This window comes from Pipistrellus kuhlii, unplaced genomic scaffold (assembly GCF_014108245.1).
Source record: "Pipistrellus kuhlii isolate mPipKuh1 unplaced genomic scaffold, mPipKuh1.p scaffold_m20_p_8, whole genome shotgun sequence".
NCBI classification, from domain to species: Eukaryota; Metazoa; Chordata; class Mammalia; order Chiroptera; family Vespertilionidae; genus Pipistrellus; species Pipistrellus kuhlii.
The window spans coordinates 67,097,262-67,114,912 of record NW_023425584.1 but is presented as its reverse complement, the minus strand read 5'-3'; the positions used below and the strand labels follow the sequence as shown (position 1 = coordinate 67,114,912).

General features: G+C 36.8%; 1 protein-coding gene across 6 annotated transcripts in view; it reads left to right on the top strand.

Annotated features, from left to right (window-relative positions):
• MSRA (methionine sulfoxide reductase A) overlaps positions 1–17,651 on the top strand; it is a 334,526-nt gene that overhangs the window by 31,899 nt on the left and 284,976 nt on the right. The window contains exon 1 of one of the 6 annotated variants that reach the window (XM_036423766.2): positions 2,621–2,967. The exons of 4 other annotated variants lie outside the window; for them this stretch is intronic. In XM_036423766.2, the coding sequence (XP_036279659.1) occupies positions 2,955–2,967 (13 nt within the window). In that variant the 5' untranslated portion in view covers positions 2,621–2,954. Of the gene's footprint in view, positions 1–2,620; positions 2,968–3,210; positions 3,236–17,651 lie in introns of those variants that run through there. One more of the 6 variants, XM_045577005.1, reaches the window with a different exon arrangement.

The following is a 17,651-nucleotide window of genomic DNA, read 5'->3' as shown; positions in this document are numbered from 1 at the left end:
GATGAGAGAGGAACATCGATCAGCTCCCTCCTGCATACTCCCTACTGGGTATGTGCTCACAACCAAGGTACATGCCCTTGACTGGAATTGAACCTGGGACCCTTGAGTCTGCAGGCTGACACTGTTCACTGAGTCAAACCAACTAGGGCTTTATGCTGGTTTTAATATTTGTGTTTATAGTTACCTTTATTTATGCTCTTATTTTCTTTATGTGCGTTAGAATTATTGTCTTATTTTCTGTTATTTTAGCCTGAAAGAGAAGTATCTTTAGTATTTCTTGTAGGGCAGCTCTGCTAGCAATAAATTGTTTTTGTTTATCGAGGAATGTCTTAACATCTCCTTGATTTTTAAGAGAGAGTATTGCTGACATAGAATTCTTAGATTTTTTTTCTCTTTCTTTCAATACTTTGAACATGTCGTCCCACTCCCTTCTGGCCTCTATCATTTCCAATGAGAAATCAGCTGTTAATCTTATCAAGGCTCCCTTGTACATGAGGAGTCAATTCTCTCTTGTTGCTTTCAAGATTCTCTCTTTTTCTGTAGTTTTCAATACTTTTATTATAAGTTTCAAACACACTGTCATTCTGCCCACCTCTATTTGAAAGGATAATTCAGGAGTTTTATTGCTTTAATTCATCCCTTATATCTCTGTAGCATTTCTCTGATCTTTCAAATTTATGATTTAGTAATATGTGGTTTTATTTTTTATTATCATGCTAGAGGCCCAGTGCATGAAATTCATGCACCTGGGGGTGGAGGGATCCTTCAGCCCGGCCTGCGCCCTCTCTCTCACAGTCTGGGAGCCATTGGAGGATGTCTGACTAATGGCTTAGGGGAGTAGTCCTAAGCCAGCAGTCGAACATCCTTAGCACTGCCATGGAGGTGGGAGAGGCTCCCGCCAGCACTGCTGCACTCACCAGCCCTGAGCCTGCCTCCGGGCTTTCGGCTGAGCAGTGCTCCCACTGTGGGAGCACACGAGGGGGCAGCTTCTGCATTGAGCGTCTGCCTCTGGTGGTCAGTCTGTGTCATAGCAACTGGTCATTCCACCGTTTGGTCAATTTACATATTAGCCTTTTATTGTGTTATATAGGATTTGATAGATTTAGAAAACTTTAGAGTAATATTTGTGTGATCCATGGCCATAATTCATTTACCTAAGAGATTTGTTGAAATCTACATATGAGAAGTTCTATGCAAGACTTTCAGTTTTCTTAGATAAGTGACAGATGGTCCTTCCTGTGAGGTGACACATTTGCTTGATAGAGGACACATACTCAACTACAGTACAATTAGAATGAAGGTATGCTGAGTATAAACAGAGTATTTTTGGAGCACAGAGAGGAAGTCACTCATTTTTATATTTGACAGATAAGCAAACTGAGGATTATAAAGATTAAGTAATTTGAGAACTTGAGGTTACATACATTAGAAAGACAGGGCCAAGGACTATAACCTTTTATTCTGGTTCTTTTTATGAAACTATGATGATTATAGAGTTTGGTTATGCAGTATTTTCAAGAATCAAAGGTAAAAATGATTTTTTAAATGAAATATCAGAAAATGATTTGCAGATATTGATGATGTTGGTGCCAAGATTTGCATATCATACCACAGTTTCCTGATTTCAAATTATTAATTGATCTGCAAAGGACAGGCAAATATGTGAAGCACAGAACAGCTAGTTTGCTTAAAAAGATGTGCATGCTACAAATAAAAATAAACAGTATTTATACTTTACTAGTTTGAATTTAGCAAACAAGTGACTATGTTGGAAATTGAGGTTCATATATTAAAATATACTTAATTTTACTAAATCCATCCTAAGCATTTTCTTTTCATTTTAATTGATATTTATACTTTGAAAATAATTCCCCTCTTTACCTCTTGTAAAATTTTGGATAGGTTGTTTATAAAATTAAAGTTTCCTTAATAATAGGAATTGCTGATAAATCAGAACTATGTTCTTTTCCCATAGGATAAAGCATTACTTACTTGAGCATAGAGTTTTAATTTTAATCTGTATACCTCCTTTTCTATTCTCCCATGATTCTTTGCAGCGGGACAAGAGAAAGCAAGTCTCATAAAAAGAAATGCAGTATGTGGTGCTTATTAAAGTTACATACATCTCTTCTCAGAGGAGAATTTTGATTTACTGCAGCTTGTGCATATGTTGCATATGGATATTTCTAGGGAACAGATTCCTTATTACTAAACAGTGAATGGCTTCTAGTATTCCTTTATTGCTCCGGGAACATGTTAGTAATGATTATGAAAGGTAGGATACCATGAAATCTGTAAGGTGATTTGGCAGAAGTCGATGCTGTTGGTGCCAGGATTTCGGTACCATACCACATTTTCCTGTTTTCAAATGTATTAATTGATCCGCAAAGGACATCTTTTGGAGACAAGCATTCAGACAGACTGGCACAGGCTGGACCTCCGCCAAGACTGCTCGGAAGGTTGCCATACTGGGAGCAAAGAGTGAGAGAGAGAAAGAGGGAGAGAGAGAGGCAGAGGGAGAGCTGTGGAAAGAAAAAAAGGCAAGACTTGGCACAGCTCAGTCAAATCAGCTTCTTTTGTCTGCTTTCTCGGCTTGAGCTTCAGGAAAGAAAATCGTCCTGGGGTACAGAAAAACTCAGAACTTTTTGGTTTTCAAACTTAGAAGGTTTTTTAAGTCTCTTGGGCTATTTGAAAGTGTTGGTACATTCAATGACGTTTGGTCACCAGTATTTAGGGAAATAAAAGCCTTTTTCAAAATGAAGCTTCCACAGTGTCCATGCATTTGGGAAATATTGTACTTGATTTTTTGCATGTATGACTATACCATGAGAGACAGGATTAATATAGAAGATGGCAAGGCAAATTTCTAATTAGAGAGAATATTAATTTTCTACAAAATAAAGTTTGTTCATCAATACAAACCTGCTTTCAAATCAAATCAGACATCCTTCGGAATGTGTTCAGAACGTAAGTTTTTAGATTTTATTTTATTTTATTTTTCCCATTTATAGACATTCACTTTTCAAGCCTTTCTAAGATTTTATGCAATCTAGCCAGGAAGTCAGTAAAAGTTGTTTTATCCATGTGTTTAAGAAACGTTTTCTTAAAGCAACAGCTTTTATTTCTGCTGCTTCATGCTGTCCTAAACTACATCCCCCAGCAATGAGTGACAACACTGAAGACCAGAAAGGCAAGCTGAAGACACCCGACTTCGCTTGAAGGGCAAACAAGAAATGTGAGCTTGGTCATTATTTTTGTGTGTGTCTTTGCTCTGAACCAGTTTTTGGAGGTGGGTGGGGAGGTGGGTGGGGAGGTGTCTATGTCTAAAAGATGTGTGCGATTAGGGAATTCTCATTGTGAGAAGGAAATGACAAAAGGTAATTTTTATGATGTTGGCAGAAATGTCTGGGAATGGTAGAGAATAGAAGTTTAAATCTTTTGGATAAGAAGTAGTGAGCTGTGCTTGAAATACTTGGAGAAAAATTCCATTATTTTTAGTTCATTAGATTGTATAATTAAACGATTAATATAGCTTGGTTCTCTCAAAATGTTTTAAGTAGAAGGAAAATCTACTAAAAAGTTCATCGATTTTCTTTTCAATATTACCTAGTATTTTATTTGCATTAACACTTTATATCTAATTTTTTTTTAACAATAAATGTTTCCTTTTAGGCCTGGTTATGATTACATTGTGATAGTTTTGCTATTAAAAATCAGCATTATGGTAGGATAGATTAATTTATAAGGCACGTTTTTTTTGTGGACCACCCTCTTTGTTATAAATATTCTATTTCTAAAGAAGAGAGTTTGAGTTGTAGTAGGTTATGATTTCCTGTAATATTATATTTCTTTTTTATTTTATATGCTAAAAGAATACAGGAAAATCGTATACATTCACCTAAGTACCATTCATTTTGGGCAATATAAAAGACTGCTCTAAGGATCTATGCTTTTGTTTTGAGTATGCAATCATGGATTTGTTAATCCTTTCCCAATTTTTTTGTTTTTGTTTATATTATTGCACGCTTTGAATAATCAAATTCTAAATGATTTTTATAGTATTGTAATGATACATCAGCAATGGCATTTACTATAAAAGTATAGTATAATATATATAGATGTTTTCATAGTTAAGCTTAAGTATTTACTTCAACTTTTTTGCTCATCAACATTTTGATCTTCCACAAAATGAAATCACTTAATGTTCATGTGTGTTGCCAACATGACGACCTTTGTTTTATAAGCTTCTTTATACACAACCTCGCTGATACTCCTAAGATGGACGCCAAAACATAAAAGACGTGCTGATAGGCATTGGAAAGGAGGTGTTTGCCTGGCCACTGTCTTCATTTTTGAACTGATCACAGGATCATTCATGCCTGTATTAAAACCCAACAATGAGTGAAACAAAAAGGAAGTTCAATAAGTTAAATTACAGCAACATTTTAATACTGACCGTCTTATTACCGATTTTATTTACTTTAATTTACTTTTTAAACAAGTTTGCTAAATATGCAACTTCTTTAGTTTGTTTAAGACCATTTGCCCTTAAAGTTGGAATTATTTGCTAGCTATTTCCTAACTTCTTTGTAGCGAATTCAGTAAGAGCAAACTTATTTTATATCCAGATTATCTTATGTCAAATTATTTTCTAACACTATAATAAAAAATAAGTGAATTTAAAAACACAGATGTCAGAACATACCTTTAGAAATCTTTAAATTTTTTTTTGTACTGGTAAAGCTACATGTATAGTGTTTATTTGATTTAAGATTTAATAATAAATGTTAACTATAATACCCAACAAAGTTTTTTTACCAATATATTCTTTCTGGCCTACTTGTCACATAACTTAAAATGAAAAAGGTCCCATATTAAGATGCTCCTTGTTAACTGGGTATAACAGCCACTTCTTTGTACAACCTTTTTTTTAAAGATATGTTCAAAAAATTGTGTTGATTACATTTTCAAGCATACATTTAGGTTTAACATAATGCATTCTTCTTTACTTTTAGCCTTTTTATTTTACAAACACTTTGACATATAGGTTATTAATATTTCATATTAGTATTAACATTTCAAATCTTATTTTAAAGTATATAAATACTAGTGGTATGATTGTAGATGAACTCTCAGCACATTTTTTGTATATATTTTTAAGAAGAATTATTAAGACAGAAATGGATTAAAAGTTAACTGCTACTTGATGCCTATTATTAAGTCTCATTTAGATGTATATACCTGAACATATGAACACACGATTCTGTAAACTAATACAAACCTCTCAGGGGGCCTTAGTCTAGCATTTTGTGATTATTCACTCATTTATTCATTTAAACAAATATTTATTGAGTGCCCATTTAAGTATGCTAATATTTTATTGAAGAAGTTATTTTGGGTAACAGGGAAGGATGCTTTATACATGTATGGCAGATAGACTGGATTTAAAATAGATCTACAAAATCCTAGATAGAAAAGAACACTATTATAATGAGATTTATTTCAATAGTTTAAAGTATGTTAATTTTTATTGCACAACATATGTATTATAGAATGTTACTATGAAAAATCAGGCAATTATAGGTTGTTGTAGCCCTTATAAGATTTTGTTAATCATTATTTAGGTTGCTGCATTTTATTGGCCAAAAAATTCCAGTAGTTCAAGTCTTCTGACAGATGTGTAAAATAAGCAATTCAAATGGTTTGAGGAAGAAATTACACAGGGAAGACTGAACCACTGCTCACATTCTAGATTTTATATAAGTCAAAGTAGGTGTCATTGAATCTTCAAAGATATGGCTGTAATGTAAAAAACAATGGCCTGTTTATGAGGAATTTTTTCCTTCCTTTTGTTTACTTTTGTGAGTTAAAGGAAGAAGAGGCCAACCCCATACTTGTAAACCAACAAGCGTGGCCCTCAGAAAGTAAGTTTGCTAGAAGTAGGGTATTTTAAGTGAACCAATCAGTTTACTTTCCGTAAACTCTAAATTTTTTTTTTAGCTTTGTTCACTAACATAAAGACTCATAGGCAAAATACAGCTTTTGATTCTAGGTATAAATGAGCATTTAACTTGTTTATTCCATGCAGTTTTATTTAATACAAAAAGAAGATATAGGTTCAAATCTTGAAGATGAGATAAAAATCACATGAGCCAGGGGGATGAGCTTGGAAGCTGTTGTAGTGGCCAAGGCCCGTGTCAGGGCTGGTGATTAATGGTAATGAAGATGGGAAATATTTCAGCTGTAGGTATGGACTGCTGAAGTAATTAAATATTCCAGAAGGCCTGCTTTGTGCCAGGCACTATGCCGGATGTAGGGGATATAATTTCTGCCCATAAGGAATTCATAGTATAATTGGGGGTTGCAGAAAAAAGGATAAGAATAACTTGGAGTGAACCCCTTTCATGTTCCGCATGGTTCAGGGTTCAGGCTCTGGAGGAAGTTGCATGCTAATATTTTATTGATGAAGTTATTTTGGGTAATAGGGAAGGATGTCTTATGAAAAAGACTAGATAAGAAAGTACAAATTTGGGAATATTGGGAGCCAAGTGGGAGCCCAACTCAAAGGGAAGGACTCCATCTTGCTTTGGGCTTGCAATCCCTTTTATTAAAACTTTGGGATCCGCCCATAGCTCTAGGCAGGCAATTCCAGTAATGGCCAATCTGCAAAGATTTACATAAGATTAAAAGATAGAGGTTACTTTAGCTACCATTGTGTCAACTAGACAGTGGGTGGTTGGCTCTGACCTTTCAGAGCTTCAAGGTTGACCTGCCTTCTGGGTTCCTTGTCCACACCTCTCTGCTAGTGAAGGCAATGGGTGGCTTCCAACAAAAACTGATAAATTACAGTTTACCTAATACCTCATTTAATACTAGCAACAATGCCTGGCACAAGAACTGGTACATAATGGCCACCCCATAAAGCTTCTTTGAAGAAATAAACCAAGTTATGAACCAGCTGTTAACATCTTGGATCTTATTTGATTACAAAAACTTTTCCCCTCATGGTTGAGAGACAAAAAGCATCGTGCTTGCTTTTATCTTGAATTTGTGTTGCTGGTTATGGCTTAAATAGAGTGCAGAGTAAGGCCACATTCTTTGTGAACAAATTAGAATTCCTCCAGGTAGCCACTGGAGACAGTATAAAATAAGGACTTGAGCACCCATTCCCTCCCAGCTGGCTCTCCATTGTCTTGAATTCTCCCTCTTCCAGTTTCCCCAAAGAATTCCAGAACTGTGTCAGGCCTTGTGGTGTGGTTTAACGCATGGACCAGACAAACTGATTGTCCAGCAAGTTTAAAGTCTTTTTTATCAGCATGGAAAGAAGCCGAGGGGATTGAGAGAAGAGTAAAATAGGGAGAAGGAGAAAAGAAGTGAGGGGAAATTGTGGAGAGCACAGGGTACTGTCCCGTAGCCGGCTTCAGACCTAGTAATAAATTCAGTGAGAGTGAAGATAATTGTAGGATGTTGTGGTTAGACTGGAATATCAGAAGCAGCCAGCATTAATAGTGTGATAAGGTATTATGTGGGATTGCTGAGGCCAGTTTGTGTTGATCAGCATCTTTCTAGTCTTTCCAGAGGTGTTCTGAGAACCATTAGAGGGAGAGGCAGAGTCAGGATCATTGTACACAATTGTGTAGCAAGCAGGTGTGGGGCTGAAATCCAATCCTTACTTTCTTATCCAAGCCCCGTGCCTTCATCTGCTAGAAGAGAGTAAAAAGTCATTATGGGTGTGAGTGGTGGTCCTGGACAGAGTGGCATGAGGTGAATCTAGGCTTGGAATTGGAATAGTATTATAGCAATGGAAGAAGGTCAAAGGTCTGGGGCAGGAGAGGGGTAGCATTCCAGTATGTAATCCTCGTGTCCAGGCAGGGTTAGGAGATATTATTGGAAGAATTCTAGAGGACACGGTGAAACAGGGAGAGGTGAATGTGTAGAAATTTTGGTAAAGTGAAAGAAAAGGTTCAGAGATTACCGAAGTTAGGAGTTTATTCTGAAACCTAACAGATTGTGACAAATAGCACCACTGCAAGGCATGACTTAGTTGGTCATTGGTTGTGCTCAGGTCATATTATTTCTCTACAAGCAACTGTAGAAAAGGAAAAAAGTCACCTGTTTGTGTTCTTTGTTCCACAGTGTTATAAGAATGAAAATTTTCTGTTTCATAGCTAAGAATCTCTTACCCCTGGGATGTGAAAAACATTTTGGTTTAGGCTTTGAAAAATTTGAACCTTCTGTAGTGATGCCATCCTTTTCATCTCATATATCAGTGCCTTTTATATCTCTTTTGCCGTTAGTATCTGTAAGTTATTTTCCCTTACATGAAAATTGGTTCATATTGTGGTCAGAGGCTCAGGAATGCTTTATTCTAGTGCTTTTGAGACAAATAGTCCTTACCACCATGGGGTAAATAGAATGGAATTCAGAGCTTCACCAACCTTGGTTTGAATTTTGACTCCATTTTTAATTTGTTAAACAGAGATCATCCTATCTTCCTCAAAGGTCCTTGGGAGGAGATATGAGGAAATATATGCAAAGCTCTTAGCATAGTGCCTGGTACATAGGTAAGTATTCAGTAAATCGTAGATATTAGTTTTTAATTAAACATTAATAAAATAGTGGCAAAAATACATAACAAAATTTACCACCTTAACCATTTATAAGTATATAGTTCAATGGCGGTCATCACCATCATACTTCCACAGAAATCTTTGTGCTGTCAGCACCATCATCACTATCATCCGTCCATAGAAATCTTTTCATCTTTCAAACTTAAACACTCTACCCATTAAACAACAACTTCCCATTCCCCCTCTCCCTAGTATCTGGCAACCACCATTCTACTTTCTGTCTCTATGAAAGATGAAAAGATTTCTGTGGATGGATGATAGTGATGACTGCCACTTATAAATGGTTAAGATGATAAAATATTTTATTAAATATGAGTATTAGCACTCAGAGCAGGTTACATAAAAAAAAAAACCCCACAAAAAAACAACAACAAACAAAACTTGTTGTAAGCTAAAATGATGTAAGTTGACTTTGACTTTCCGGCATAGACAGTGGTAAAATAAATAGGAGGTGATAGACCTGATTAGGAGCTTGTTATGTCTTATCTTTTTGTGGAAATAGCTCAAACACCACATTTGTTATCTAAATGATATTATAGAATAGAGTTTTGCAAATTATTTAGGAAAAAATACTATGCATTATTCTGTATAATAAAAGCCTAATATGCAAATACAACGAACGGTGGAACAACCAGTGGACCAACCGGTCACTATGGTGTGCACTGACCACCAAGGGGCAGACATTCAACACGGGAGCTGTCCCAGCTGGTCACCTCCAAGGTAGGTGCCAGTGGGGACCCCATGATTACCCCGTTGGTTGCCCCACAGAGGGAGGTAACCGGCAGTGGCAGTTGAGAGTGGGGCCAGTGAGCGGGGAGCACCAGGATGGCCGTGGTGGGTGCCAGTGGGAGCCCCCAGTTGCCCTGCCAGTCACTCCACAGATTGGCCCTGATTGCTGGCCAGGCTTAGGGATCCTACCTATATATGCATTTTGTGCACTGGGTCGCTAGTGTAATATAATAGTCACATTTCATTTAGAACACCAAGTGATTTTTTTGTTTTGTTTTGTTTTTAGCATTTTTACCATTTCTGGTTTGGAGTAATTTCTTTAGCTATTCTTTTAGGGTAGGTCTAATGGCCACATGCCTCTTAGTTTCCTTAATCTGAGAATGCCTAGATTTCCCTTTTTCCAGAAGGATTTCTTTGCTGGATGTAGAATTCTGGGCTGACAGTCCTTTTTTTTTTTTTTTTTTTTTTTTTTTTTTTAAGCATTTGAAAAATGTTGTGCCACTTCCTTTTGTCTCTGTGATTTCTGATGAGAAACATGCTGTCATTCAAACTGTTTTTTCCCTTTGTAGGTAAAATGTTTCTCTCTCACTAATTTCAAAATCTTTGTCTTTAGTTTTTAAAGAGTTTATGATGTATCTTGGCATGGATTTCTTCAGTTTTATTCTGGGATTCAGTCAGCTTCTTGAATATGTAGGTTTATGTCTTTTGCCAAATTTGCAAAATGTTTAGCCATAATTTGAGTACTTTTTTAGGCCTACCTCTTTCTCCTTTCCTTCCAGAACTTGGATGACATGAATGATAAATCTTTTGTTTAGTGCTACAGGTTCTTGACACTGGTTATTTAAAAATTTTTCTTTATTGTTCAGATTGAGTAATTTCTATTGTTCTTGTGTCAGGTTCCCTGATTTTTTCCTTTGTTGTCTTCTTTCCAGTTAGTGAGTTTTAATTTTAGCTATTGTATTTTATCTGTCATTTCTTTGCTGGGACTTTATATTTTTCATTGTTTCATGTATGTTCATAATTGGTTGTTGAGACTTTTTATTTTTATTTTTATGATGAATGCAATAAAACCTTTGCCAGATAATTCTAGCATCTGTGTCATCTTAGTGTTGTCAGTAGCTGATTGTCTTTTCTCGTTCAAGTTGTGCTTTTCCTTGTCCTTGGCATTACAAGTGATTTTGATTATATCCTGGAAATTTTGGTTATTATGTTTTGAGACTCTGGATCTTATCTACCCTGTTTCCCTGAAAATAAGACAGTGTCTTATATTAATTTTTGCTCCCAAAGATGTGCTAGGTCTTATTTTCAGGGGATGTCTTATTTTCCATGAAAAAGAATATGGTACACATTTATTGTTAAATGAAAATAAAGGAAATTTATTATCTGTATACAGTACGGTAGTATGGTAGTTGTCAACACAAACTAGACAAACTGTGAATCCTACAGTATCAAGAACTTAACTCATTTATTCAAAGACAATCATGTCATCATCTTCTGGAACATCATCATAACAATCCAATTCCTGAATTTCCTGGTGAATTTCTTGTGACTCCATTTCTTTCAGAATCAGTGGACCAAATCTCTCATGTTTAGCCTAGGGGGGCCGCCTTATTTTCGGGGGGATGCCTTATATTTCACTCAGAAGGAAACCTTTAAGTAGGTCTTATTTTCGGAGGATGTTTTATTTTTGGGGAAACACGGTAAAACGTCTGTCTTAACAGCCCTCCTCTGAGAGCATACTAGCATGGAAAAGGGGGGTACTCTCTCATTATTTCAAGGTGCCAGTGGAAGTTCAGGCTCCCTATTAGCCTTTATGTTACTGCTGGGTGGGGGTGAAGTTCAGGCTCCTTTTCGGCAGCACTGTTATTTTTAGTTTTGCAGTTAGTGAAATAACCTGAACACTTCCTGAGCTGTGTATTCCTTAAATTTATCTTGTACTATTGGGTGCTATTTGTGTTTAACTATTTATTTAATGAGAGTTAAATTCTCAAATTCGGGACTGAGCCCTCTCTAAATCACTAGCTTTCCTAAGGTTAGTATATGTTTACCATTACCACATAGAAGAAAAGATTTTAAGTGAAGAAACAAGATTATATTTTCTACTTTATTAGCTTAGAAAATTTGTATTTAAAAGGAGTTAAAAGCCTGTGCCAGGTTTCTGTTTTTCCCATTAATAACATGTAGGGCTAATGTTGCAGAGTATTTCATTTTAATATATCTATTCTTGTGTTGTGTTTTTTGTTTTTTTTGCCTTATGCTAATCATAATATAATGGCCAACTTACAGGTTTTCTATACATATATTGTGATCTCTAGGGGAATTGCCTAGAAATGAAGCTGAGTTACCAAATATGTCAACTTTACTCAACAATGCCAAATTATTCCTCAAAGCATCTGTACCAGTACCATTCCTGCACTAGGGATGTGAAAGTTCTCATCAAAGTTTTCATTATCTCTGCATCTTTCACATCTTCACCCATACTTGGTATATTAGATTTTGAAAATTTTGTGAATCTGGTGGACAATAAATGTTTTGCTGTTATTTTTGTGTACCTGATTACTTAGTGATATCAAGCATCTTTTAATATTGGCAACTTCGATTTTGTTTTCTCTACATTGTCTATTCATATCCTTTGCACATTTTTTGAATTTGTAGTATATTTTATTTAAAAAACATTTTATTGACTTTTTTTTTTTTACAGAGAGAAAGGAGAGGGATAGAGAGTTGGAAATATTGATGAGAGAGAAACATCAATCAGCTGCTTCCTGCAAGCCTCCTGGTCTGGATTTTGCAGATTTTCCCCTCTTAAGGGGAGTGGCACCTGCTTTGCTCAGTGCATGTACTATACTTGTTTGCTATTTATATGCAGTGAATTAACCTCCCAACAGCATAGAAATAAACCAGCTAAGTGTCTTCTCATTGGCTGAGCTTTATAATTCTTCCTTCTTCCACTTACTGATTTCTTCCCTGGAATCAACATTTGGCACCAGTTATCATCTCTATACTACTTCTCCACTATTTAAACCAGGCGTCCTCAAACTTTTTAAAGTGGGGGCCAGATCACGGTCCCTCAGAGAGCTGGAGGGCCGGACTATATGAACTACTAATTCCTACTGTAACACCTCGGCTGCGCTCACTGCCCAAAAAACCTGGCGGGCCGGATCAGACTCCTCTGCGGGCCGCATGTGGCCCGCGGGCCGTAGTTTGAAGACACCTGATTTAAACATTTTATGAAAAACTTTAATAAAGAATATGTGGAACTCTACTGTCATCTGTTTAATTACAAACTGTTTTCTCTGTCCTTAAGTTACTGCAACTCTCTTTGTTCTCTCTCTCTCTCTCTCTCTCTCTCTCTCACACACACACACACACACACGCATGCACATTTCAGATGAGAAAATTGAGGCTCAGAGAGATGAAGTTCTTGGCTTAATTGGTGACAACACTAGGACTAAAATGAAGTCTTTTGCCTCCAAATGCCTTATTCATTCCATTATTTGGAATTTGTTCACTCTGTGATGGTCATTGTGGGGAGAGCAAATTGCTCTATAACAGTCTCTTCCATACATCACTTGGGACTGTGTATTTAGGTAAATCCTTGCCCTTTGTTCATTCATTCAGTCATTCAATCCATCATTTAAAAAATATCTGAGTGTCTACTGGAGTTTTGTGATGTGGATACAATGAGGGAAAAGCATAAACACCCTCTGCCTTCATGGAGCTGATAGAATAATGATGAAGAAAGGTCACAAACAAGAAAATTCAAAGTGTAATGACATGTATAACAGGGGAAGAGGATCCTGGTTTCAAAAGCTTCCTTTCACCGTAGCCATTTTGGCTCAGTGGATAGAGCATTAGCCTGCAGACTGAAGGGTCCTGGGTTCGATTCTGGCCAAGAGTACATACATAATACCTCGATTGCATGCTGGATCCCTGGCCCTGCTCAAGAAACGTGCAGCCAATCGATTTGTCTTTCTCACATCAATGTTTCTCCCTCTCTGTCCCTCCCCCTCCCTTCAACTCTTTGAAAAATCAATGACAAAATGTCCTCAGATGAGGATTATCAACAACAAAAAGCTTCTTTTCTCGTTTTGACAGAGAGAATAAAAATTCATGTATTAGAGAAATGGACCTTTTGGGATGTGAAACTCTTCTGATTTTTTTTGTTTAGTTTAAAATATTTATTCTCCTACTACACTTAGTATTAGTCAAATCACTAGGACTAAATATTACAGATTTTTATATGGAAATTTTAGATAGTATTTAAAATTTAGATTTTTTACCTACTTATAGAAATCTTTAATTTAATTCAAGTATTTTCTTTGAAATCAGTATTGAACACTCTGGGTTTTAAAAAATTTTTCAATTACAGTTTACATTTAATATTGTTTTGTGTTAGTTTCAGATGTATAGCATAGTGGTTAGACAATTACATACTTTGCCAAGTGTTTCCCCCAATATTTTCAGTATTTGATTTTTTAAAATATAATACCAAGTATACAGTCATAAAGTAAACAAAGGCTCTAGAATTTGAGAATCTTAGATGTCATTTAGTCTGCCTCCTAGTAGCCAAACCAATGGGAATCTCCTTTCTTAGCTTTCTGAAAACCAAATTCTAGAATCGCTGGGCAGTGGTTTCCTATGCTAAACAGCACCTAGCAAAGAGGTATGTAATGAATTATTCTGTGTGTCTCTGACTCAGAACATTCCCCACACTTAATCTTCCACCCAGACTTCTTTGAATTCTTTGGAATAACATATCAGAGGGCTTTGTTTGGTTATTCTGGATGTACGTGTTAGGAAAAAAAGAAAAAGAAAACCACAAAAACCTAACATGCAGTTTAAATAAAGAAAAATGAGTTTTACTTTCAAGAGAGCTTTTGCCATTTTCTTGATGCTTATTGTTCTTCGGAGAGCTCCTTATTGAAGAGAGTATGACAGTAGTTTACTGTGGTGAGTGTGTCTTGTCCAGACCGAGGGATGAATTAGAGCTCTGATGAAGGCCAGAGGAGCGGGCAGAGCTGCACCTAAATCGGCCCCAGATAGTTGCCAAGCTATTCTGCTTTTTTAAAGACCCCCAGAGAGCATCCCTAATCTCCTCCAGTTTCCCTTTTCAGTGTTTAATAACCTTTGCTGTCAGGAAATTCTTCCTTGTATTTAACCCAGTGTTCCCTTGCCACAGTTCAATCCCATTTCTCTTGTTGTCCTTGGCGGCTATGGAATAGCAGGTCATTATCTTCTTGATAATATCCTTAATGTTCTTGAAGGGCATGAGAAGTTTTTCCTAAGCCTACACTTCCCCTAGTGGAATAAACATTTCTTTTCTCCCTCCCCCAACTCCTCTCTTCTCCTTTAACATTTCGCTCTTAAGTATCTGATTCAAATATTCACATCAGGCATATCTTGAGATGTCCCTTGGTTTCATTTTTGCTCAAAGAACAAGATCCTTTTGTCATTTCCTTTGCTGTTGGTTTATTCACCCTGACAGCTGTTGGCTGTTCTCCCTCAAGGTGTGAGTGTCATTCCAGAGGCTGATGGGGATGTGAGGAGAAGTCCCTGCCTCCGACTTACACTTTGAAGGAGGAACCCCAAAGCCTCTTGCCATTGGTGGTACTTCTGGTGGTGTATGGATTGGGCCTGCTGGTTTCTCTTTCCCATGAATACATTTTATTCTGATTTACATTTTTGTACATTTAGGATTTCCAGTGACCTCATCCTTAGAAAGATATGACATGTCATTAGTGCCCTCCTCACTCTTGATTTAATTTTATAATTGCCACAAGGGAAGTTGGAACATATAAACTTTGCTGTATGTGATGTTTTTCATCAGATTTCTGTATGATCCTCCTGAGGGTATGTGGCTGGTCTTTGTCTCCCCCACCAGTCATCAGAAATGCTTGACACGTTCTAAACAAACTTAATGACTTGGTTGATTGTCATATGAATTGTTGAGAAATTTTACTTCCTTTTGTGTGTTTAGGTTTTTGTCTCCTCGCTCCTTTCACCTAAACATGAAAGCAGCTCAGAGTTCTTGCCTGGCTGCCAGTGCCGGCAGCCCGCCCACTTTGGCTGCCAAGCTTTTAGCAGATGAAATAAAATTCTATTTATACATGCTCTCTGATGGATTTTCTTCCTACCTGTGGTGGTGCTCCATCAGCAGGTGTACTGAACAGATGGAGAAGGGGTTTAATTTTTTCAGTTCAATTAGATCAACTCTCCAGGTTCAGACCAATACATTACCTTTCTCACTTAGTTTCTTACTCTTGGCATTAAAATTGTCGAGCATAGCAAAACACAAATTAAGACCAGGAGATAAAATGCATATAGAGTCTGCCTTTAATAGAAATACTTTGGCAAAGGAACACATTGACATCAAATGATAAATCAATTTTAACCCTTTACTTTCTAGCACTTAATTTTAATGCTATTTAAAATACTACTTGGGGCACTAAAATAAAATGCTAAAGTATATAAATGCTTTATTTTTTCTTATGATGTACTGTTTGCATTTGAACTTACACATTTGAAAATATACTGTTTTTGGAAGAAACAGTTTGTCTCTGATCGTAGTTCGGTGTATATTATGAAGAATCTTAATGATGAGCTGAAATTATTAATTTCATGAAGTTCATTTGAAATTGTTAGTTGAATTGTCCAGGAAAGTGATCAAATGGCAGAATGTGTTACAAAACCAGTATGAACGTGACCTTTCTTATCTCTAGTATTTACCATCACTAGCCAGTGAAGAATAGGATACCACAACTTCTGATTTCAGCATATTCATAGGTACGTTCTATTTGCCAAGTTTGCCTTTTTTGAGGTGTATCATCCCTACTCCCAAGGTCCTAGATTTCAGTCAGCTCCTGGCTCGGTGATGCAAGGCCAAGCCTGATGGCCTCACAGAGCGAGTCATTCACTCAACAAACATGTGCTGAGCTCCTGCCAGGGTTAGGACCTTGCCTTTAATTAAGCTCATATCTAAACCTCCCTTTGTTCCCTTTAGCACCATCAAAATTATTTAGTTAATACTCACTTGAAACTGGATTTGAAACAAGTAAGATTTGGCCTATTTCATTATATAGGGTGGGGCAAAAGTAAGCGTACAGTTGTTCATATGAAAACCCCCCACAATAATTAATAGATAATAATACAAGAATAAACTCTGTGTTTCACATACTCACAACTGTAAACCTACTTCTGCCCCACCCTGTATATATGTATATTTGTTCAGATTCTAACAGAAGCAACCTCCCCCTGTTTCATTCTACCCAATTCTTAATTATTTCTGACCGATTTTTTAAGGATGTAGATTGTCCATATTTGTAGCTTGCTCTCTATCCTCTCTCCCATTTTATTTCCCACCAAGAGTTATACCAGGGGTGTTTGGAGCCAGGAGATTTGAATAAGCAAGTCTCTCTGCTGGCTAGAAGTAGAGAGAGCAGTTTAGTTAGAGAGAAAATGTAACGAGAGCCACCCTTTGTTACTCAGGTCATTGTTTGTTGAGTGCATTAAAAAATTCTCTTTAGATGTGTTCTGCACTTTTTAAAATGGACTCTCATGTTTGGTGATATGATAACTTAAATGTTATCTAGCAAAATCACTTTTGTGATCTTTCGTCTCCTTTGCAGAATCTGTGTAAAGTGACTGTCTTGGTTTTCACAATAAAGAGCTCTCTTTTTCACAGGCTGGCTGACCCATGCTATCTTTGGTAAGTTATTCTATTGAACTGAGATGCTGTGATCTTTCTTCCTATTTCATCTGCTGATCCCCCTTTTACCTTCTGGGGTCATACAGAACAAAATAGAATTCCAACATGTGGCAGCGTTTCACATATTTGAGAAATGTACCTTCTGTATTCAACCATTTGTAGGTGACATGATTTAGTTACACGTCTTTCCTCTACCCTGCTCCAGTTTAGCTGCCTCTTTATTATGGAGTGGCATGCAGGAAGGAGAGTGACCTTTTATATGCTGCAGTCGACAAGTGCCGAGGAAAGCCAGACCATCACAGTTCCAGTTAGAGGTCAAGCAATTCTGACAACTTCCTATTTGCTTGATTGGACTAAATAGAGCATCTTATTTTTCCAACAGGACAACAGGGTTTCCTCTCACATCCAGGGACAGGCAGAATGCTTCTGGGCTGAGATGGATTCACTTTGATCATCAGACTCGGCTTCAGACATTCCTTGGTACCCACTATATGGCCATGTGATTGTGGTGCATGAATGGGTGGGGAATGATGTCGAATGGGGCGCTGAATGACAAATATGGGGCCATCTGGAAAACTTAGGTG